This window comes from Impatiens glandulifera, chromosome 9, assembly GCF_907164915.1.
Source record: "Impatiens glandulifera chromosome 9, dImpGla2.1, whole genome shotgun sequence".
In the NCBI taxonomy this organism is placed as follows: domain Eukaryota; kingdom Viridiplantae; phylum Streptophyta; class Magnoliopsida; order Ericales; family Balsaminaceae; genus Impatiens; species Impatiens glandulifera.
The window spans coordinates 21,643,933-21,669,040 of NC_061870.1; the positions used below are offsets into that span (position 1 = coordinate 21,643,933).

Consider the following 25,108-nt stretch of genomic DNA (forward strand, 5'->3'; position numbering starts at 1 on the left):
AATTTTTAAAATCAATAAAATATGTAGATGTACAAACGTATTTTCACCAGAGTTTCGTTTAGTTCAAAGTTTGGTGATACTCGGGAAATGACTTTCACGCTTCATCTTTCATACCCATTTTAAAAACGGTCTCTACTTTATAAAGTCTTGACTTTTGAAAATTGGTTTTATAATATTTTATTTAACCAATTATTCTTTCGATCCTAGACATGCACACGTTTTTGTGTATTTAAAAATTATAATAACGATATTTAAAATGCTAGTACATGTTGTTGATGACGTTGAATAAGGAGGAAAATACCTGAAAAATATTAGTTTTCAAAAAAATTAAGGTTTAAACATAAATCTCAAACGAGTCTTTATCAAAATATATTTTATGAAAAATATTTTAAAATCATTTTCTATTTTTTGAAATTTTTAGAAAATGATTTGAAGTCCCAAAATTACAAAAGTAATTTTGGAAATTGAAAAATGAAGCCAAATAGGCCTTAGGACCAATGTCCTCGGTCATGAGTGTGTTTTCATTGGTCGGACTAAAAAGTCATCGGTCTTAGATCAGAATTCTCGGTCGGGGTGTGAAAACCACCGGTCCTAGGTTAGGATCCTTGGCCAAGATGTGAAAACCATTGATCTTGGGTCAGGAGTTCTCGGTCGAGTGTGAGACTCCTTAAACCTAGGTTTGAGATTTCTTGGTTGGGTGCGAGACTCCTCGGTTCTGGGTTCGGGAGTTCTCGGTCGGGTGCGACACTCCTCGGTCTTATGTTTGATTTCCCCGTCGGATGTAAAAATTATCGGTTGAACCTCTCGAACATGGCTAAAAAGCCTCGGTCATAGTTGAATTTTCTCGGTCGGACCTCTTGATCTTGGTTGAATTTTCTCGGTCGAACCTCTTAGTCCTAACTAAAATTTATCGGTCGGACTTCTCGGTCCTCAAAAACATCAAAATTGTAGGTTTTGTAATTTTGATGGAAGCTTTGATTCTTTGATCCAATGGATTGGGTAGGTTCACAAAGCTCGCAAGAACATTATGAACATCATCACAAGGTATCAATCGACCTAGGTGATGTTCAATTTGTTCAAAACAGTTTGAAGGCCAAAAATCTGGTTTTTGGTTTTAAGAGTTTAATGAAGTGTAAAGAGTTTGACAATAGTTTTCTTATACTTTATATGATTGATTGGTACCAAAACATGAACATTGACGGTTTAGTTTGACCAATTCAATAACTTAAAATTTTATTTATTTTGATTTTGATTTTGATCAAACATGATCCAAATAAGTGTTCAACATTATTAAAAATATGTTGCCAAGCTTTCTAGGCTGTTGTTTTTGAAGATTAACCCAAAAACAGAAAACCCGATTTTGGATTTTTCCTAATTAAATTTGAGACCGATCGATCGATCCTAGCTTTCATAAAAAGCTTGTAAATGATCATAAAATCGTTTTCCAATCAAGAAATCTAACAACCAAACAATATATAAACTTATAAAAACTGAAATATATACAAATTTCAATTTCAAACTAAAAGATTGAATTAGAGGGTGATTGAAAGTTACCAAAGATTAAAGAACACTCCCGAGACCTTATGGAACTTTTGAGATGTTTGAATCCGAGCTTTAAGGCCTGGTGCGAAAATTCCAAAAATCCAGAAGCTTGGAGCTTTAATGGCGGATTTATGCGTTTTTCAGATTTGAGGCTTGAGAGATGATCTTGTTGCTTCATAATTATCAATGGAGGCTATTTATAGCATTCCGAAATCGGTTGATCGTCCAAGTGGGTTTGAATCAGTCAAACATCCATGATGGTGTTTTGAATGTTCTTTCGGCCAGTTGCCGATATAGATCGTAATCACAATCCTAGATGTAGGGAAAATGATCACCATAGTAGGATACTCATTTCACTTTCGAATGGAGTCAAACCATCCAAAAATGACCAAGTTATATCTTTGAAATATCAAAGATGACTGTTGTTCTTATCCTCCGATCGTCGCGATAAAGACGACGATCCACGGACGAAACAACGTCATATCGGGCAAAAACACAAACGTGGAGCATTACGTCAGCGCCCAGGCATTCCGTCCGCGTTGGTGGAGACAGTGTTGGAGTGACCATTTGGTGATCCGCTGCTTTGCGTGCACGTCTTCCTCTACTGCAGCGGGCGACGCGGGCTGCTCCCCGGCATTGGATGAGAATACAGCGCTCATCCGAAGGCCGCGATTTCGGCTATAACAATCCTTCTGAATTTCGGCTACACCCGATAGCGAATTTTATTTTTTATTTTAAACCTTAAAGGATTATTTGAAATTAATTTTTCTTTCACTTTTTGGATTTATTTTTAAAACTTTAAATATACAAAATATTTAAAATAAATATGACATTTATTGTGTCAATTTATTTTATCTTTGTATATTTTTGGGGTTAATAAATAATTTATTTGGGATAAAATGACTACAACATTTATTCTAATTTATTTATTTTAATTCCCTTTAATTTTTCTTAAAATTAATTTGAGATAAAATGGGCACAACATTTATCCCGTTTGACCATCATGTTTAATTAATTTAGGATTTAATTATTATAATAATTAATCAAATTAGTTAATTGATTAGGATTTGAGGTTAATTATTTTAATTTTTATAAATTTGGTATGTAGAGTTTTAAGTGTTTACAACCGATTTTACCAACTTTTTTGAACAAATTTCAAAGTCCTCCTAGTATCATGAATGACATACGCCAAATGACTACGATCAAATAAAACAAACTTTATCTCAAATCAATACTTTTAGGAGTTTTATTCGACAATTTCTCTCAAACCAGATAATTTATTATAAAATAATTATGATAATAATCTAAATATTTAGGCATGCCATATGAGTAACTCAATAAAAACTTTTAAACAACTACATAAAGATTCGGAACATCATCAAAAAAAAATCTTAATCATACTACACATAAAGATTTCATATACTACTCACCTTCTCACAATTTAAAAGTATGTGATTTGCTTATTTCACCTTTTATAACATATACAATTTACTATAATTTATATATATTTTATTATTATTTTTCAAATTAAACAAAAATACCATCTTCATCTTTAGTCAAACCAAATACAAGCTAAAAATTTATCATTATCATATTAATAATAGACTAGTATTTGTTTTGAAAATTCTTGAAAATGGAGTTGAGTAGTTGTTAATTGAACTAATTCATTAAGTAAAAGTCAAATTTTAATTAAATTGATAAACTTTTTTAATTAATTAGATGCTTGAGATTGAGGGTACCCTCTTCTTCTTCTTCCTCTTCTTCCTAATTAATCATCAAATCTCATAAATCAAAATTGATCAGATTAGACGAGTCTTCTTCTTCTCGCCTAAGCCAAATTCATTACGGTGAAGACTGAAGACTGAGATCAAAACCCATCTTTGTTCTTGCCGAATTGAATGAAACAGAGAAAGATTTACATTTAGCTAGCTACTTTAGCTAATAACATTATAGGAGGACGAATTATCGATCTGGAAACGCTTCATCTCACAGATCTTACTTTCTCCATCTTCGATCCCCTTTCTATATTCCGATTTTTCCAATTCATGCTTCGATTCTAGCCTCATTCTCTGCTGCTCTCCTTCCTTTTGGGGCTTATTCGGAGGGGAGTAGACAAAGATGTTAGCATCGCAGACATTAGGCGGTCCTTCCCGTTGTGGACGGGTTCTAGGGCCATCACTCGACAAGATCGTTAAGAATGTAGCCTGGAGAAAACATTCTCACCTTGTCGCTGCCTGTAAATCCGCGCTTAATAAGCTTGAAACTCTTGCCGACTCTTCCGATCCGGTTTCGTGTTCTCCTTTATTCGGCTTCTCTTTATCCGATGCAGAACTCGTACTTCAACCATTGCTCATGGCTCTTGACTCTGGTTCAGCTAAGGTCGTTGAGCCTGCACTTGACTGTCTCTTTAGATTGTTCTCATTTGGTCTTATCCGCTGCGAGATCGATGTCACAACTGCTTCCATTGTTTTTCGCATAGTTGAATCTGCGTGTAAATGCAGTGGTCTTGGTGATGAGGCAATTGAGCTTGCTGTACTTAAGCTGCTGCTTTCTGCTGTTCGATCTCCTTGTACCCTGATCAGAGGCGATTTCCTGCTCAACATTGTTAGAACTTGTTATAACGTGTATCTTGGTGGCTTTAATGGAACGAATCAGATTTGTGCGAAAGCGGTTCTGGCTCAGATGGTGGTAATTATTTTTGCTAGGGTTGAAGAAGATTCAATGTTGGTTGATTTCAAAACGGTGTCGGTTTCTAAGCTATTGGAGTTTACGGATAGGAATTTGAATGAAGGAAGTTCGATCCACTTTGTTCAGAATTTTATCTCTGAGGTTGTGGAAGTGAAAGTAGACCCTGATTCAAAACCTTTCGCACTATCACTTGCTTCCACAAATACTTCTCAGGTAGAAATCAGTCAGGGTAATCAAGCGGATGGTGAGATGGATGGAGCTGGTTCTGGTGGGACAACAACAAAGATTAGAGAAGATGGTTTTCTTCTTTTCAAGAATCTGTGCAAATTATCAATGAAGTTCTCTGCGCAGGATCAGAATGATGATGAAATTCTTCTCAGGGGGAAAATTTTGTCCTTGGAACTGCTAAAGGTGATAATTGACGATGCTGGTTCTGTTTGGCGGAACAATGAGAGGTTAGTTGATTGATTCATTCAATTTTCAATTCCTGTTGTCATTTCAATCTCAGAAATGACTATAATGATCAAAATGTTAATCATATTCGTGTTGCAGGTTTCACAGTGCTATCAAGCAATACCTTTGCTTATCGTTGTTAAAGAACAGTGCACTGTCAGTTATGACTATCTTCCAAATTCTATGTTCTATTTTCAAGAGCCTATTAACAAAATTCCGGGCAGGATTGAAAGCAGAAATTGGAATCTTCTTTCCCATGCTTATTCTTCGTGTCCTTGAGAACATACTTCAGCCTAGTTTCTTACAGAAGATGACTGTTCTTAATTTTCTTGAAAAGATATCCCAAGATTCCCAGGCTATTATGGACATTTTTGTCAACTATGATTGTGATGTGGATGCTCCAAACTTATTTGAAAGGTAGCTCTGGTATTTCTTTCACTATTTTGATCATTCTCTTGCCTCAAGAAGGGTATGATTGTGATGCATGAAATTTGTCCAGTGTCCCTTTAATCTTTATAGTGTTGTATGTCAATCCAAGTACACAGTTAAACGATAATGCGGAAATATCAATTGAATGTGTTACTTGAAATTTAACTACTATAAAATGTGATTCTTTGGAAGGACAGAGCACTTAGTAAGTATTGGTCTAGGTAGATTGTTTTTCAAACTGACCATTTACTTTCCTTCGACCCTACAATATAGGCCCCATTTTGAAACACTTGGATACTCAAAATTTTGATCCATAAACGTATGTGGAGGAAATTATGTTTGGTAACTAAAATTAGTCTATGTCAACAAACTATTGGTTGTTTACACAGAACCAAAATTTTAAAAAGTTTTCAAATGGGGTCATTGATTTTGATTTGAAAATTGAATGTTGTGCGACAAATGTAAAATTAATTAACCCACCCACTGTACATCAAGTGAAAAGAGTATTGAAATTGAAAGGTGAGGTGTGAATTCCTATTCCTGCAGAAAAACACCTTTATTAAAGTAAGGGTTATGATGGTGGGATGTTGTGCTCGCTTTCTCAAGAGAATGAAACATGGTCTAAATAAAAATATCTATATTAATCAAGAATGATATGCTCTTTAATACAGGAATTGTGAAATTTCACTTGTTTCCTATTGATCATAAATTGATGAGTCCTAGATGAGTATCATAACTAAAGAAAAAAACTTGTTACATTTTTCCATTGCAAAACCTTTTTATTTCAGTTATTGCACTAGCCTTTCCTGTTTCCCTAGTTCTTCATTGAGGAGGTGTTGCTTTTTAGAGTTTTAAAAGTGGTACGAAACACATATCGTGCTTCAACCTTAGAGAGAAGAGTGGTAAGGAGATCAAACTTCATATCAGTTTCTGGAGGAATTTCTTCTTTTGATTTTGTTTTTCCCATGGTCTTTTTGAAATATGCTGAATTAATTACCTTTATTCATTTTCTAGAACAATTCAGTTTTTCTTTTGGCCTCCGCCAGAACGATTCAGTTATTTGAAAATAGTGACTTCTCCTAATATGTGCTTCTTCTACTCTTTTGTTCAACTCCAAGCATATCATCATCATCATTGTATCAACTGTATTGAAACCCTCTTAATTCCTTCAGATATTTGCAGGACTATCAATGGTCTGTTGAAAACTGCATTGGGTCCACCTCCTGGTTCAACAACTACCCTCTCTTCTTCTCAGGATGCTACATTTCGGCTTGAGTCAGTAAATTGCCTGGTCAAAGTTATTGAGTCAATGGGAACTTGGATGGACCAACAACTCAAAATTCGAGATTCCAGTCCATTAAAAGGTTCTTTCTCAGATAGTTCTTCTGTTAGTCACATGGCCAGCATTGGAGAGGAAGGGATTCTAGTTGATGCAGAGCTAAATACTGAAGCAAATTCAGAAATTTCAGATGCTGCACTCTTGGAGCAACGCCGAGCTTACAAATTGGAGCTTCAGGTTAACTAATGATCATAACAATTAATATATTTATGTATGCATTCTCTAGCTAGGCTATGTTTTGCAGCTAATATCTAATAAAATATCTGCTTCCTCAAGTCTATTTAGCAAACAAATAAAGGTTCTCTCAATTGCTCTCGAAAAACTGGTATATGTTTCCTAGTTATTATGGGGAAGTGTCATGAGTAGATCAAGAGATGTATAGAGTTACTCTATACACTCTTGATCTTTTCATGACCAAAAGTAAAAGAGAATCTTGGATTAGTTGTAGTTTCTTCTTCAATTTTTGTTGGATCCTATTTGGAAACACCTTTGTTTTTTAATCTGGATCCAGATCACACAAGCAACCACCAATGAATTTATGGATATGAGTCTCATTAAGTTCACATACACCATTTCCATATGTGATCCCATTTGGAGGAGAAATAATATTTTGGCATGAATAAGATGGTTGTTTTAGCTGTATCCTTTATTTGTTATTTTGTTATCTTCTTTTCTCTTCCCATGGTATATTTCCCTGAGAAAGAAATGGGCAAGCAAGTTTGACATAAATTGTATGATGTTTCCTGTGTAAATGCAGAAAGGTGTATCCCTTTTCAATAGGAAACCTTCGAAGGGCATAGAATATTTGATAAGCACAAAAAAAGTTGGTGATTCTCCTGAAGCAGTGGCTGCTTTCTTAAAAAATACAGTAGGCCTCAATGAAGCAATGATAGGAGATTATCTGGGTGATAGGGAGGAGTTTCCCTTGAAAACAATGCATGCTTATGTAGATTCATTTAATTTTGAAGGAAGGGCCTTTGGTGAAGCAATTAGATATTTCTTGAGTGGCTTCCGGTTACCAGGAGAGGCACAAAAAATTGACCGCATCATGGAAAAGTTTGCAGAGAGATTTTGCAAATGCAATCCCGAATCTTTTTCTAGTGCAGATACGGCTTACGTTCTGGCTTACTCTGTAATCTTGCTTAATACTGATGCACATAGTAGTATGGTGAAAGAGAAGGTAAAATTTTCCTGTTCGTCTTGTTTTTTTTCTTTCTTTCTATTTTTGTCCGTTTTCTTTAATCTGAATGAATTTAATTTGGATTCATTTATTTTTTTGTCTATGAAGATGACCAAAGCTGATTTCATTCGGAATAACAGAGGGATCAATGATGGAAAGGACTTGCCTGAAGAGTATTTGGTGGCTATATATGATCAGATTGTAAAGAATGAGATTAGGATGAGTTCTGATTCTTCTGCTCCACAAAGCAAGAACAACAACAGTCTAAATAAACTTCTTGGATTAGATGGAATACTCAATCTAGTCTGGAAACAGACTGAAGAAAAACCAGTGGGTGCAAATGGACTTCTTGTGAAACACATACAAGAGCAGTTTAAGGCAAAGTCAGGAAAGTCGGAGTAAGTAAAATGTTCATTCTGAAGATCAATTTTTTCTTATACCTTATAACTTGGTTCTAATACACACACACACACACATATATATATATATATATATATATATTTGTATGTTATCTTTCTTTAGGTCTGTTTATTATGCTGTTGCGGATACTGCAATACTGAGGTTTATGATGGAGGTTTGCTGGGGACCTATGCTGGCTGCATTCAGTATGACTCTAGACCAGTGTGATGACAGAGCAGCTACCTTTCATTGCTTACAGGGTTTCAGACATGCTGTTCATGTTACGGCTGTAACAGGAATGCAAACACAGAGAGATGCTTTTGTCACAACGGTTGCAAAGTTTACTTATCTCCACTGTGCAGCAGATATGAAGCAGAAAAACGTTGATGCTGTTAAGGTGGTGTGACCATTTCTGTACATTTTTTGCCCCTTATCCAAACTAATAAAAGAAAAAAATGATTTAATTCTGTTTTTGCTTTCCTAATTTGATCAGGCTATAATGTCGATTGCCATTGAAGATGGTAATTATCTTCAGGATGCTTGGGAGCATATCCTAACTTGTCTTTCCCGGTTTGAGCATCTACAATTATTGGGAGAAGGTGTACCGTCTGATTCATCGTTTTTTACTGCACAAACCTTGGAGACGGAAGAGAAAACTACTACTGGCTATCCATCGCTGAAGAAGAAGGGTACCTTACAGAATCCGGCTATGGCAGCTGCTGTTAGAGGAGGTTCATATGACAGTTCTACTCGTGGAGTTAATAATACTTCAGGGCTGGTAACTCAAGAACAGATGACTAACTTCATCTCAAATTTGAATTTACTTGATCAAATTGGGAGTTTTGAGCTGAACCATATCTTTGCACATAGTCAACGGTTGAACAGTGAAGCGATTGTGGCTTTTGTGAAGGCACTTTGTAAGGTTTCAATGTCGGAACTTCAATCTCCTACAGATCCTCGTGTGTTCAGCCTCACTAAAATTGTAGAAGTCGCGTAAGTTTTGACCCGACACCTTAAATTTCTTCTAATATTTATTTTTTTGTAAACTTGACATGGAATTCAATTTCTTTTTTTCTTTGTCAGACATTACAACATGAGCCGAATCAGATTGGTCTGGTCTCGTATATGGAGTGTTCTGTCAGATTTTTTTGTGAATGTAGGCTTGTCAGAGAATCTCTCGGTTGAAATCTTTGTTATGGACTCATTGCGCCAGCTTGCCATGAAGTTCTTAGAACGAGAAGAGTTGGCGAACTATAATTTTCAAAATGAATTTCTTAGGCCCTTTGTGATAATCATGCAGAACAGCAACTCTGCTGAAATTAGGGAGTTAATTGTGCGATGTATTTCCCAGATGGTTCTCAGCCGTGTCAACAATGTCAAGTCTGGGTGGAAGAGTGTTTTTATGGTAAATAAAATGTCATGTCTTTTTAAGGATGATTTTAGATGTTGAAGTTGTCTAGACTGTTATCTCATCTCTCCTCTGCAGGTATTCACAGCAGCTGCAGCTGATGAAAGGAAGAATATCGTATTGTTAGCATTCGAAACAATGGAAAAGATAGTACGCGAATATTTCCCTTACATCACGGAAACAGAGGCAGTCAATTTCACTGACTGCGTGAAATGCCTCATCACTTTCACCAATAGTAAATTTAACAGCGATGTCAGTCTCAATGCCATTGCTTTTCTACGGTTTTGTGCTGTCAAACTCGCAGATGGGGGCCTTGAAAGCATAGACAAGCCCAAGGATTCAGCAGTTTCCGCAGAATGCGATAATAATTTGGATGGGCAAAAGTCCACACATGACCATGATCATACATCCTTCTGGATTCCTTTGCTAACAGGTAATCTTTTAATTTTTGGAGCTTGTTTGATGTTGGTCCTTTTTTTTCAAATAATTTGTTTTCTTTTTCGGATGAAAAAATGGATTATTTGGGATTCATTTAGTTAAATGACTAAAATATCCTTTGTATCTAATATTTAATCAAACAAGGCCTGGGAAGGTGTTTTTGGCATTTTATTTGGTCTGCAGGCTTGTTACTGAGAATGTTGCGGTTATTTTTCAAAATTCATAAACCAGGTTTATCGTCGCTTACATCGGATCCAAGATCCGCTATCAGAAAAAGTTCATTGGAGGTGCTTTTCAACATCTTAAAGGATCACGGCCATATATTTTCCCCAGAATTCTGGGAGAGTATACTAAACTCTATAGTCTTCCCTATGTTCAGTTTCATGCATGACCGATCGTCACAGCCTGAGGGGGGAAATAATAATACATGGGATTCAGAAACTTGTATGGTGGCAGTTGAGTGTCTAGTGGACCTATTTATTAGTTTCTTCGACTTAATGAGGTCTCAACTTCCATTAATGGTGTCGATTTTTGGAGGTTTCATAAGAAGTCCAGGGCAAAGTCCTGGAAGCACAGGGGTGACCGCTTTGATTCGGCTGACTAGTGAATTGGGAGATAGGCTAACTGAAGATGAATGGGGCGACATCTTTATCGCTTTGAAAGATGTTGCTTTTTCGTCCCTCTCCGGCTTTTTGAAACTTGCGAAAACTATGGATTCTATAGATGTTCTTGTTGAAGTTTCTAGGGACTCGGAATTTTATTCTGATAATGAGTTAACCAATGACGACTCTGAGGATGATAATCTTCAAACTGCAGCATATGTGGTTTCCAGAATGAAGAGTCATATAACTACACAGCTTCTCATACTGCAGGTCATCTTTCTCTCCATCTTTTTGCACTTATTTATTTCTTTAATCTTTACATTTACCTTATATATATATGAACAAAATAATGTCCGACATGATAAATGGGTCATCTGGAAACACCATTTCATTCCGTTTGAAAAATTAGGGTATGTTTCATAAAACTAAAATTTAAATGTTAGAATACTGAATTTTAAGATTTGAATAAGTTAGTCTCTTAAAACTACATGTTGAACAAACCAAATGAAAAAATATATAGATTTGAAGTACTTATTCTTAAGGTAGTATAATGACGAAATTTGATTTTTTTTTTGAAGATTAAAATTGTCTTTTAGACTCTTAGAGCTTGTTTGATCTTGGGTTTTTGTCACTCTTTTTTAGAAAACCTTGTTTGATAAAAGAGTGAGTTATTTTAGAACTTCTTAGAATGAATTACTAAAATGTCATTATGTATTTAAACTTAAAATTTAATAACAGTAAAGTAATAGATTTAATAAAATAACCAAAATCCTTTCCTAGATCAAATGAGATCTCTAAAGTAATAGATGTAATAAAATAACCAAAATCCTTTCCTAGATCAAATGAGATCTCTAAAGTAATAGATTTAATAAAATAACCAAAATCCTTTCCTAGATCAAATGAGATCTCTAGGAGCTCGTTTGATTTTGGGCTTTTTCAAAAAATCCCTCAATCATCACATCACCTATTCTTTCAATAACCAAATCATTTAATTCATCAACTAAAACACCAAAATACCCTTATTTTTTATAAATTCTAAATACCCAAAAAAATATTGTAGTCATTTCACTGAAATAATCTAAAAAAAACCCCACCTTTTCATCCAACAATAGTTTGGTTTCATAACCTTAAAAAAAAACCACATAAAAAACTTATTACAAGTCATTCATAAGCTTAGCAGCCAGATGTCTTTGCTTAATTTTAGTTAAATCTGAAAAATTAAGTGATTTAAATAACTTAATTCAAATTATGTATACATAGCCTTTCTTTTTCTTTTCCTTTGCAGGTTATATAACAAATATTTTTTTTTGGTAAAACTACAGGTTATAACAGATCTATGTAGGAACCATCGGAAATCGATGTCGCCTAAGAACATGGAGACTGTTCTAGACGTATATTCACTAGTATCATCTCACTCCCACAACCTAAATTCCGACACAACTCTACAATTCAAACTTCAGAAAGCATGTTCATCTCTCGACATATCTGAGCCGCCAACTGTTCACTTTGAAAACGAATCCTTCCAAAGGTACCTAAATTTCCTCATTGATTCAATTTCCAACAATCCGTCTCTATCTCAGAAGACAAATTTGGAAATTCGATTCGTTTCCGTCTGCAAAAAGATTTTAGAAACATACTTGAACTGTTCTGGATCGCTTTCGCAATCGCTATCACGATCAGATAATAAGCCATTAACAGTAGTTCATTGGATACTTCCATTGAGTTCTGTGAAAAGGGAAGAACTGGCTGCCAGGACTCCATTGATCGTGTTGACTTTGCAGGCGATTAGCAGTTTGGAAGGCGAATCGTTTAGGAAATATGTTTCAGAAATTTTCCCACTTCTTGTGGATCTTGTTAGGAGTGAGCATAGCTCGAGAGAAGTTCAACGTGCTTTAAGTTCGATGTTTGAGTCGCGAATAGGACCGTTGTTAATTGGTGGTTGTGTGGTTGAATTATAGAGGAATAGTTGTTGTAGTAGTATAGTTATGTTTTTCCATATCATTTGCATAAATTTTTTGGTAATCTTTTCCTTTTTATTATTTTTAATTTAGTAAATGTAACACCACAGGTTTGATTTTATAAAATGAATATACTGTATATGATCAGTATATTATATAGTTGATAAATAATTTCGTTTATCAGATGACTGAGTGATACTCTGATGCCAAAATTTATTTGATCTTACTTCATCCTTTTTCGACAAAATCAAGCTCAAGGGTTTTGCATGGCAAACCACTCCTCTCCCTATAAATGATCAAAATCATGTTATTTGAAAGTTGAGGTTTATACATCGTTTGGAGGGTTTAGTACAAAGAAGCTTTTTGGTTCCATTTCGCTACCGTTTGATTTCAAAGGAATTGAATCTATGTTGAGACCATTGTCTTTCACAACGACTCGATATCGATTAAGAAAGGTTCTGGCGCTAAATCCAAGATTTGTGACAAACTATTACAGCCAGTGTTCACTTGTAAATTATTCCAGAAAAAAAATTTAAAATCTTGTCTATAAGTTGGACCGGTCAAACCGAAATGTCAAAATAAAAAAATTGGGTTGTAACGTGTTTCAGAACAATGACATTGAATAATTATGCTGGAAAAAAAAATCTAAATGGGTTCTTTGAAAATCTTTACATTAAAAGTCAATTATTATTATTATTATTTTATATAAATTTGTTTTTGGATAATAATGATCATGGCTTGATATATAGGATTTTGGTATAAAAAGGATTTTTTGAATTATAATTAGATTATAACTTAATTTTTATTGTTTGGTATTGAAATTATTTTTTAGACATAATTATTTTTTATAAGAAATTAATTATAATTAAATTTAATTGAAATTTAAACATAAGAAATTAGTTAATAAATAATATAAAATAACTGTAACCAATTATGATTTAGATGTCAAATATGAACAATTTAAATATATATATATATATATATATATATATATATATAATTATTATGTTGGTCATAAATCACACTATAATCCAAATAAATAAATAAATCTAAATATTGAAGTAAAAATTATAATATAATTTAAACAATTTTTCAATGAATCAAGATAGTGATAAAATAGGTTAAATATGATAATATATCTACCTAACTTAACAACTGCATTTTTCTTAATAAAACACAAAGCAACGAAGTTATGAGAATTAAATAGAGTTATAAGGGAAATTTGATAAAATAACACTAACAATGGGCGGGTTTTGGGAAATGATCCAAGCCTAATAAAGTTTGCAAAAATACTCGCGAAAGAAATAACCAGAATGTCATTATTATTTAGTATATATTCCCCATTTTTTCATTTTTTTCTTCCCTGTTCTCTCTTTTTGGTCTCTCTCATTGGGAAATTGGACGAAATGACCCTAAAAATAAGGTTATTTGCCTCCGTGGTCAGGTTTAATAATATTTGATCTGGTGACCACTTAATTTTTTTTGGACAAATTTACCCTTTTCGCGTAACGTGAAGGGAGTTTGCGTTTCACGAAGTGAAATAGTATTGATATATATATTCAAATTTTTTCATTTCTCTCATTTTCTTTCTCTCTCAAGCTTTCTTTCCTCCTGAGTTTGTCGCCGACGGCGTAAACTCCGGCGACGGCGACCCCTAAACCATAAATCTACAAGATAAGAAACCTAATCCCCGAATCTATGTTTATATAACAGATTTATGTTCTTATTTGTATTTCTTAATGAAACCCTAACCCTAAATATGTTCTTTTTGGTGATATTGGTTAATATTGGTTCATATTGAATCATATTTTTTCATATTTGTTCATATTGGGTCATATTTGTTCATATATGTTCATATTTGTTCATATTGGTTCATTAGTTTGTTCATCTTATTGATTGTTCTTTTGACTGTGATGATATTTGCAGATGATATCGTTTCTGCTAGTTACTTCGCGCTTCGTTAAGTACTTAACGCTTCGTTAAGTACTTAGCGTTTCTGCACGCGCGCGTAGGAAGACGAAGAGGCGCGCGTATATGCACGCGCCATACCATATATTTTAAAAAATAAAACATTTCGACATTCATTTCTTCCATTTTCCCTCTTCTATCCTCTCAATTCCTCTCTCTCTATAACCGTCTCACTGAAGACTTTGACAAGGCCGATCTGCCCGTCCCCCTCGTGTCCTCTCTCTCTATCCGTCTCATTGATTCCCCATAAATCTCAGGTTTGTTTTTTTTGGTTGTTGCATGTCTTTTTTTTGTTTTGGGTTTTCATATTTGCATGTTAAGTTTTAGGGTTTTGGCTGTTTCAGTTTATTTGGTTAGGTTTAGCGTTTAATGTTTGTTTCTGGTTATTGATTATTGCCTTATATTTGCATGTTTGTTTTTGGTTGTTGGTTATTGTTTCTGGTTTAGGGATTCGCGAATTACTTAACGCTTCGCTAAGTACTTAACGCTTCGCTAAGTACTTAACGCTTCGCTAAGTACTTAACGCTTCGCTAAGTACTTAACGCTTCGTTAAGTACTTAACGTTTGCGGTGGTTTATGTATTTGTTCTTACATTTTTGTTGTTGTTCCTTTTGTAGATGGTAGAAACCACCGTTCCTGATTTTCCTGGACGGATATCTTGGAAAAGCGCCCTCTGCCTGAAGAAGATTGTTATGAAGTTTGAGGAAATGAATCTTGTGGAGAAGGTGTACAATACCCAATTCAGATATATAGTCTCTGCGCCAGTGTTGTAGTTCTCAGAAACTATTGTACATCACATGTTGCTTAGGAGGGTAACCTCAAACTCCAAGGAGATAACTTTCAATATCAATGGGCAAGAACTTGTGTTTGGTATGAAAGAGTACGCCTTGGTGACGGGCCTAAACTTCGGAAGGTTTCCTGAGGTGAACGAAGAACAATGCCGAGGTTGTCCACCTCTGTTGGTAAAATATTTTAAAGGGAAGACGAGTGTAGTAATGCAAGAGTTGGAGACTGCTTTTTTGAAATGTAGAGATAAGGAAGATGCCTGGAAGATGGGGCTGGTATGCCTGATTTGCCAGTACCTATTTTCATTTGACCCAAGGAGGGTGGTATTTGCAAAAATCCTCCACATGGTCGAAGACGAGGAAAGTTTCCTCCGATTTCCTTGGGGGAAGGTGACCTTTAGAGCCACCCTCAAGGGTTTGAACAAGAACATGAGACATCTCAGTCACAAATATTATAAGAAGAAGAAAAAGAGTATTGATCCTTATGCTCCTTTTGCTTATAACATTTATGGGTTTGCACTGGCATTTCAAGTGTGGACATATGAGGTCATCAAAGGTTTTGTCTCTAAATTTGCTAGAAAGAATGAGCTTAATGATCCTCTACGCCCAAGGTTGTTAGTCTATCATTCCAACAGGAAGAACACCTTGATCGAGATAAAGTCTGCCCTGGAGACAACGGATCTGACTGAGATGGAAGAGTCCTCCATGGAGAAGAGGTTATACAATGGTGAGGACTTTGAACAAATAGATGAGTCAACTGATGAATTTTTTGAGGGATTTACAGAAGGGAAGTTAGTGAAGGAGGATTATGATGAATCGGAAAGTGAACCTGAGCCTGAGGATGAACATGAAGAACCTACTTCCAAACCAAACACCCGGAAGAGAAAGGCTGTGGTTAATCTCAAAGAAGCAGTAAACCTAAAGAGGAAGCTTGCTTATGAATCTAGTCCTGCCAACATTCCTAGTCCCCCATTCGCTACTAGTCCTGGATTACCTCCAACATCTTCTGTTGGATGTAAATGTGAAGAGCTGAAAGAGGAGGTAAAAGCGCTGAAGGAGGAGTTCATCAAAGAGGTGAAGGAGGAGCTCAAAGAGATGAAAACAGCTTACGAAGAAACTCAAACACATCACAAGGCTTATATGAAAAAGTTGGTTGTTAATATGTGCGAACAGTTATTAGCCAAATCCAACCAAAGGATGGTCACGTTAATAGGCAAATTAGATAGTATGGAGGAGGAGAGGAAGAAGAAGAAGAGCAAATTGGAAAAAAGGGCAAGACTGAGGTAATAAAGAAACTTATCGTTTTGTTTAGTACTTAACGCTGTGTTTAATACTTAACGCTTCGTTAAGTACTTAACGCTTCGTTAAGTACTTAACGCTTCGTTAAGTATTTAACGCTTCGTTAAGTACTTATCTTTTGTTGTTCATAACTGACCACACTGTTGTTTTATTTTTGCAGGAAGGGAATGTGGAGGAGATGAAGGATGGGAAGGTGGAGGAGGAGAGTGAGAAGGTGGAGGATAAAACTGAGGTAAGTTTTACTTAGTGAAGTCAAATGTTGTTTCGGGAAGTAAACTCTGACCACACTGTTGTTTTCTTTTTGCAGGATGGGAAGGTGGAGGAGATGAAGACGAATGAGATGGAGATGAAGGATGGGAAGGTGGAGGAGATGAATACAAATGAGATGGAGATGAAGGATGGGAAGGTGGAGGAGATGAAGACGAATGAAATGGAGATGAAGGATGGGAAGGTGGAGGAGGAGAGTGTGAAGGTGGAGGATAAAACTGAGGTAAGTTTTGATTAGCGAAGTCAAATGTTTCGGGAAGTAAACGTTGACCACACTGTTGTTCTATTTTTGCAGGTGGAGGAGACTGAGAATAATGTTGAGGTGGATGGTGGGGAGATTGAGACTCATGTGAAGGTGGATGGTGGTGAGATTGAGAATGATGTCAAGGTGGATGGTGGTGAGATTGAGACTGATGTGAAGGTGAAGGTGCATGTTGGGGAGATTGAGACTGATGTGAAGGTGGATGGTGGGGAGATGTTTCTCTCCGATATGATGCAAGAAATAATTGAGAAAAAGAAGGATAAGGTCAAGGTTGAGAAGGTTGAGAAGAAAGCCAAGGATGGAAAGGTTAAACTCAAGGTCAAGGTTGAGAAGGATGCCACGGATGGGAAGGATGGGAAGGATTCGAGGGATGGGAAGGATGAGAACGATGATGATGATTTCCAATTATACAACACTCCACCTAAAGGAGTAGTTCCCAAAAAAAGAGTGAGGAAGCAGAAGAAAGATGAAGACTACACCAACCTTTCTTTGTCAAAACAGCCAAAGACGAATGATCCATTAACTATCAATCCCCTTCAAAAATTTGATGATGAGTTGTTGGTTCAATTACAGAATTGGTTGAAAGATGTAGCCACCAATGATCAGACAAAGAGTGTGTTTACTTGCGATTAACGAAGCGTTAAGTACTCCTTCAGTACACAGATAAACTAGATACAACAAACAGATTACAACTTATCCGATTAACACTTATCCGAGTACAACTTATCCGAGTATAACTTATTCGATTAACAACTTATCCGAAAACATAATACAACTTATCCAAAACATAATACAACTTATCCAAAACATAATACAACTTATCCAAAACATAATACAACTTATCTAAAACACTTATACAACTTATCCCAATCAATCTAAAGGCTCATATTGTTGAGATGATAGCTCGTGCTGTTGAGAAGATGAGTCATGATGCTTAAATGATGATGCTTTTGCAGTAGATGGTGCAGGCATGATTGCTTTGCATGTGGCCCTATTATGTCCTAGTCCACCACATGAGCTGCATCGTCTCGGAGCCTTACGTACCTCACCTTGAGATGACCTACGCTTTGTTTGTGGGCGCCCTTTCTTAACCTTGACAGGTGGTTTTAGACATACGCGTTCCTTGATCATTTCGGGAATATCTCAATCGTCTTCATCACCAGCAGGGTAACATGTCTCCGCATATGCATTCATCCAAGATTCAGTTGTGTAATACCTGTAAGAATGGAAAATAAAACGATTAAACAATTGGTTAAATAGATTGAACATGTGAGCTGAATAATACCTTGAACAAAAGTCATAACAAACCAAATTGCGGTGACGGGCAGCAGCCATTGCATGAGTACAAGGAAGACCAGAAACTTCAAATACCCTACAAGTGCAGTTCATGTCTTTCAAACTGACTTTAAAATGAGACTGATTGTCATGCACATAAAACTCGAATCGGTTAAGCGATGATACTGTATAGAATCTAGCCTTCTCGAATCCCTCACGTAATAACTTTTCATATGTTGGAGATAACACTTCTCGGTGGTTGGACGCTCTTTCTCTTCTCTCATTAAACCAACCTTGTATTGTCAATCTTAAATACTCGGCCATTGAGGAAATGGGGTACTTTCTGGCTTCCCTGCTCTGACTATTAAAACTCTCAGCATAATTGCTTGTTAGTTGATTGTATCGCTTACCGGGGAAAAATGCTCTACTCCATCTTTGAAATCCAATTTCTTCCAAATAGGCAGCAATCCTATGATCTTTAACCCTTATCTTGTCAAAAAACGATTGAATTCGTGGATAGTGTACGCACGAGAAGCCATATCAAACTACATATGACATTTATCAGTTTTGAATTTCGCGTTGATATTCATCTTTATGTGATATGTGCACGCACCGTGGTATGCTTCTGGAAAAACAGCACATAAGGCATTGGCGATGCTTGGGTGTATATCGGATACGAAGACGAGATCATCAACTAATCCAATTGCTTCTCTCAATTTTTGCATAAAATAAGTCCAAGAGTTATTATTCTCTGAATCAACAACTCCGAATGCGACAGGATATAATTGTTCATTAGCATCTAATGCAATAGCCACCAATAGTTGACCTCCCACCTTGTGCTTAAGAAAACTGGCATCAACACACAATACGGGACGACAAAAGGCTTTGAAACCCCGAATAGAGAGGCCTAGGGACATGAACATATACTTGAAGTGCCCGACCTCGTCTGTTTGGATGTCTGTTATGGTACCAGGATTATGCTTCTCCAACATGTAAAGGTATGAGGGTAACTTTTCATATGAATCCTCAATCGTTCCTCGTACCGCCACTAATGCCATTTCCCTAGCCCTCCAAGCCTTATTATAAGTCAAATTTATCCCATAAGTTGTCTGCATGTCTTCAATTATTTTCTTAGGCAAGTGATTATGGTGATGGTCCATATACTTACTCTTCACGCACTGCCCAATAACCCATGCTGGTGTTTGCATTTTTTTCTCTAGCCTCGATAGAACTGAGCATGAGTGTTGTTGGTCGAATTTCCGGATCTCAAACATCTCAGATAATTTACTTTTCACGGCACGCAATCTCCACTTGCATTTCTCATCCAAACATTTCACATACCAAAGATGTTTTCTTGACTTCTCCACCTTGAATTCAAAATGATTAGTCATCGCATATTTATATAGCATCAGTTGTAGTTCTTTTTTATTTTCAAACAAGGCACCGACTTCCAATACGGTTTCAGTAGTTAACGCCAACGCAAATGAGGGGTCTGTCGGTGATATGTCTGTCGGTGATATGTCTGTCGATGGTGTACCAAATGATGATCTTCTTGCACTACATGGTGTACCCAATGATGATCTTCTTGCACTAGTAGGTGTACCCGTTGATGCTCTACTCGCACTATGTGGTGTAGGTATCGATGCATGCAAGTCCTGAGTAAGTGGGATGTGAGGCAAAGAGTTATCTCCGGCTTCATTATTTTCAACAAAGACCTCCGAGGGTAAAGCTTATGGTACAATTTTCTGAGTAAATTGTGGGAGAATACTTTCTTGAGTTGGGTAGGTAAGTGTGGTATCTTTTCTTTAGTAAATTGTGACTTCTCTACTATAGACACACACAATGGTGACACAGTTCGACCCAAAATCAAGCGTGATAAATATATGTTCAGATCCTCATCATCTTTAATAAAAACGGGTTTAGGATTTGTGATATTCGGAATATCATACTTCACTTGCAGTACTAAATCATACGTAGATTTCTGCACTTGAAGTCTTTCATGGAGTTTATCAATTAATTCAGCATAACGAGTACTTTGGGGTAAATCCAATGTTTTGATTGAAGAGGCATCAAAATACCATATTCCATTAGCATCAGCTTTCCACTCTCCATTATAGAAAACGAAAACTTCGGCTGCAAGAAAAAATGGAAACGGGATAATTAATACTGTGAAATGGAAACCCTTCGCGAAACGGGAAGTACTTCGCGAAACGGGAAGTACTTCGCGAAACGGGAAGTACCATCAGATGAAACCCTAAACAACACAGTGATTCGAAAATGCATAAATGAACAACAATAAACTTGAAATACATAAATTTACCAAGAGTTACAGTGCTTGTGCTCGTCGTGGAGCTCATTGAGTGTCGCCGTTTAACTCCGTCGTCGGCGAGATTAGAGAGAAGGAGGAGAAAAGCGGAAGGGAAGAAAGAGAAGGGAAGAAAAGAAATGAAAAAAAGATAGCCGGATTATATTATATAGTAAGGGTATTCTGGACTTTTCACAGCGTCTCACTTCGCGAAACGCGAAGTCCCTTCGCGTTACGCGAAAAGGGTAATTTCGTCAAAAAAAAATTAAGTGGTCATCAGATCAATTTCAGTTTTCTGCCGACCACGGAGGCAAATAGCCCTATTTTTAGGGTCATTTCGTCCAATTTCCCCTCTCATTTCGTCAAACTTTATCCGTCCAGCATGAGAACGCCTACGCTCTTCGGGATTCCGTTCAAATGGGTGATGTTATCGAGAAGGTACGATGGATCCGATTCTCAAAAGCCTTTGCTTATGGCTATCAAAGGCCACATTTTATATGTATCTCGTTCTAGGTTAGTTCTTTCTCATCCACTCACTTACTTCCTTGTTTCATATTTTAAGTTACTCAAGTTATCTGCTCCATCACTTTAAAACATAGATGCAGTGAATTCGTATTAAAATCTCTAAATGTGTGTTATTTGAGAAACATGTTATAAAACTCTAATTCTAAGTCTTTAAAGGAGTATTTTCGTTCGAAGGAGTCTTTTGCAAAATCTGGGTCATTCCCCAAAATGATGTCATTATTAGGGTCATTTCTTCAAAATTTCCATGTTATAACGGTATCTACAATAATATTTAATTATCTTATTATTCATTTATGTATTTTTGTTGAACGAGGAGAACTAACATGATACGTCACAACCATGATTCATTTATGTATTAAAAAAGAAAATCATTCAATGTTTTATTAACTTACAAATTCTTGTTATTTTTCAAGCAGTTTCAACACTTCATTCTGGTTGTTCATCTTTGCCACATTCATGCCTGTCTCCATCCAAAATTTGAAGTGTTTTTGCACCAATCCAATCCAAATGATATGAGAAATGCAATTCGTTTATCTGAAATTAAGGTCGGACCTCGCCATATCACATGTAAAATGCAATGTTGTTCCGTGTTTGTTTGCTCTTAATGTCAAAAGCATTCTTCAATCACTTAATCACTTTTAATTATGTATATATTAATAAATTTAATAACATTTATCCGTTCAAATTCAGCTTCACTCCAACTTATTTAATATTGTGTTTTGTTCGGTTCGACATCACATTTAGTCGGATCGAATTTTGGTCTCATATTTTTATAATTGGCATTTGTTTTGTTCAGTTCGACATAATATTTAATTTGATCGATTTTTTGTCTCAATTTTAATCAGTTCGAAATCATGTTTAGTCAGATCAAATTTTTCGTTTCAAATTTTTGTGATTTCTATTGTATTTTGTTCGGTTCAACATCATATTTAGTTTAGCGGTCAATTGGTCGTTTGTTGTTCATAGGTGATCATTTCACTACGAAATAAAAATAGTATGAAATACATAAACTTACTAAGGTAAAAAAAAATAAAGAATTACCTTTGGTCAATGTATTTACATTGAACAATAAAACAGAATTGGAAGAATAACATCAAATTTATCTATTCCATTACAAAAAAAAAAACAGTTTTCCTTAAGTTCATAACTGTTTTCTACAAATGCAAGAAATTTGAGATCAAATTCCATCCCATCCATGTCTTCCTATCACCATGATTAACAAAATTAAGTTCAAACATTTCCTTCGAAACCCTTTCGCCCGATTCACAAAATCCGACCAATTTCGCCACAACTTCAGCACTTTCCTTAACATGTTTCATGTTCAAAGGATCTGTCCACAACTTATTCACCAATTGCATCCTTCTCCTCTGTTTTCCCTCCATTGGAACTTCCCATTTCAAATAAATCATCTCTCGTTCTTCCATCGTAAGCTTCGAACTCACCTTCTTCGCCAAATACTCCCGTTCTTGTTTCAAAGCCTTAATACTACACCCCCACCATAAACACAAACAAAACAAAACAATCCAATTAAACTCGAATCTAATCTAATCTAATCTAACCAAACATTACTAAAATTATTAGTATTACCTCGATGAAACAGAGGTTGCCGGTTCATCACTCAAAAGCGCGGGGCTAGCATTTCCAACCTCAGCTAACTGATGTTCTAACCACGTCAATCTTCGAAGTTCAACTTCCAGATAAATCTGATCGTCGTTATCTCCTCTGAATAACAAATAGAATTGTGTTCTATGAATAAGAGAAACATGACATAAATGCCACAACATAATTATCTGTCTCCTTTGATCCTCAAACGAAGGCTGCAATTGAACCACAGACATCGAAGGAGAAGAACATTGGTCGGTTTTATTCGATTCATCATCTTCTTCATTATTTTCAACAAAGACCTCCGAGGGTAAAGCTTATGGTACAATTTTCTGAGTAAATTGTGGGAGAATACTTTCTTGAGTTGGGTAGGTAAGTGTGGTATCTTTTCTTTAGTAAATTGTGACTTCTCTACTATAGACACACACAATGGTGACACAGTTCGACCCAAAATCAAGCGTGATAAATATATGTTCAGATCCTCATCATCTTTAATAAAAACGGGTTTAGGATTTGTGATATTCGGAATATCATACTTCACTTGCAGTACTAAATCATACGTAGATTTCTGCACTTGAAGTCTTTCATGGAGTTTATCAATTAATTCAGCATAACGAGTACTTTGGGGTAAATCCAATGTTTTGATTGAAGAGGCATCAAAATACCATATTCCATTAGCATCAGCTTTCCACTCTCCATTATAGAAAACGAAAACTTCGGCTGCAAGAAAAAATGGAAACGGGATAATTAATACTGTGAAATGGAAACCCTTCGCGAAACGGGAAGTACTTCGCGAAACGGGAAGTACTTCGCGAAACGGGAAGTACCATCAGATGAAACCCTAAACAACACAGTGATTCGAAAATGCATAAATGAACAACAATAAACTTGAAATACATAAATTTACCAAGAGTTACAGTGCTTGTGCTCGTCGTGGAGCTCATTGAGTGTCGCCGTTTAACTCCGTCGTCGGCGAGATTAGAGAGAAGGAGGAGAAAAGCGGAAGGGAAGAAAGAGAAGGGAAGAAAAGAAATGAAAAAAAGATAGCCGGATTATATTATATAGTAAGGGTATTCTGGACTTTTCACAGCGTCTCACTTCGCGAAACGCGAAGTCCCTTCGCGTTACGCGAAAAGGGTAATTTCGTCAAAAAAAAATTAAGTGGTCATCAGATCAATTTCAGTTTTCTGCCGACCACGGAGGCAAATAGCCCTATTTTTAGGGTCATTTCGTCCAATTTCCCCTCTCATTTCGTCAAACTTTATCCGTCCAGCATGAGAACGCCTACGCTCTTCGGGATTCCGTTCAAATGGGTGATGTTATCGAGAAGGTACGATGGATCCGATTCTCAAAAGCCTTTGCTTATGGCTATCAAAGGCCACATTTTATATGTATCTCGTTCTAGGTTAGTTCTTTCTCATCCACTCACTTACTTCCTTGTTTCATATTTTAAGTTACTCAAGTTATCTGCTCCATCACTTTAAAACATAGATGCAGTGAATTCGTATTAAAATCTCTAAATGTGTGTTATTTGAGAAACATGTTATAAAACTCTAATTCTAAGTCTTTAAAGGAGTATTTTCGTTCGAAGGAGTCTTTTGCAAAATCTGGGTCATTCCCCAAAATGATGTCATTATTAGGGTCATTTCTTCAAAATTTCCATGTTATAACGGTATCTACAATAATATTTAATTATCTTATTATTCATTTATGTATTTTTGTTGAACGAGGAGAACTAACATGATACGTCACAACCATGATTCATTTATGTATTAAAAAAGAAAATCATTCAATGTTTTATTAACTTACAAATTCTTGTTATTTTTCAAGCAGTTTCAACACTTCATTCTGGTTGTTCATCTTTGCCACATTCATGCCTGTCTCCATCCAAAATTTGAAGTGTTTTTGCACCAATCCAATCCAAATGATATGAGAAATGCAATTCGTTTATCTGAAATTAAGGTCGGACCTCGCCATATCACATGTAAAATGCAATGTTGTTCCGTGTTTGTTTGCTCTTAATGTCAAAAGCATTCTTCAATCACTTAATCACTTTTAATTATGTATATATTAATAAATTTAATAACATTTATCCGTTCAAATTCAGCTTCACTCCAACTTATTTAATATTGTGTTTTGTTCGGTTCGACATCACATTTAGTCGGATCGAATTTTGGTCTCATATTTTTATAATTGGCATTTGTTTTGTTCAGTTCGACATAATATTTAATTTGATCGATTTTTTGTCTCAATTTTAATCAGTTCGAAATCATGTTTAGTCAGATCAAATTTTTCGTTTCAAATTTTTGTGATTTCTATTGTATTTTGTTCGGTTCAACATCATATTTAGTTTAGCGGTCAATTGGTCGTTTGTTGTTCATAGG

At 35.8% G+C, this 25,108-nt stretch overlaps 1 protein-coding gene across 2 annotated transcripts; it reads left to right on the forward strand.

Moving 5' to 3' along the window:
• The first annotated feature begins 3,346 nt into the window (after positions 1 to 3,346).
• LOC124915086 (brefeldin A-inhibited guanine nucleotide-exchange protein 1-like) lies at positions 3,347 to 12,515 on the forward strand. Of its 2 annotated transcripts, XM_047455738.1 has the most exons (11): positions 3,347 to 4,685; positions 4,783 to 5,100; positions 6,295 to 6,628; positions 7,209 to 7,631; positions 7,740 to 8,029; positions 8,154 to 8,427; positions 8,524 to 9,023; positions 9,114 to 9,435; positions 9,517 to 9,871; positions 10,108 to 10,748; positions 11,801 to 12,515. In XM_047455738.1, exons 1-11 carry the CDS (start codon positions 3,661 to 3,663, stop codon positions 12,434 to 12,436), a joined length of 5,118 nt encoding a protein of 1,705 aa, XP_047311694.1. In that variant the 5' UTR covers positions 3,347 to 3,660; the 3' UTR covers positions 12,437 to 12,515. The 2 variants fall into 2 exon arrangements, with proteins under 2 accessions (XP_047311694.1, XP_047311695.1); XM_047455739.1 differs by lacking the exon at positions 3,347 to 4,685 and having other exon boundaries at positions 4,913 to 5,100; positions 6,285 to 6,628.
• Positions 12,516 to 25,108: the final 12,593 nt, after the last annotated feature.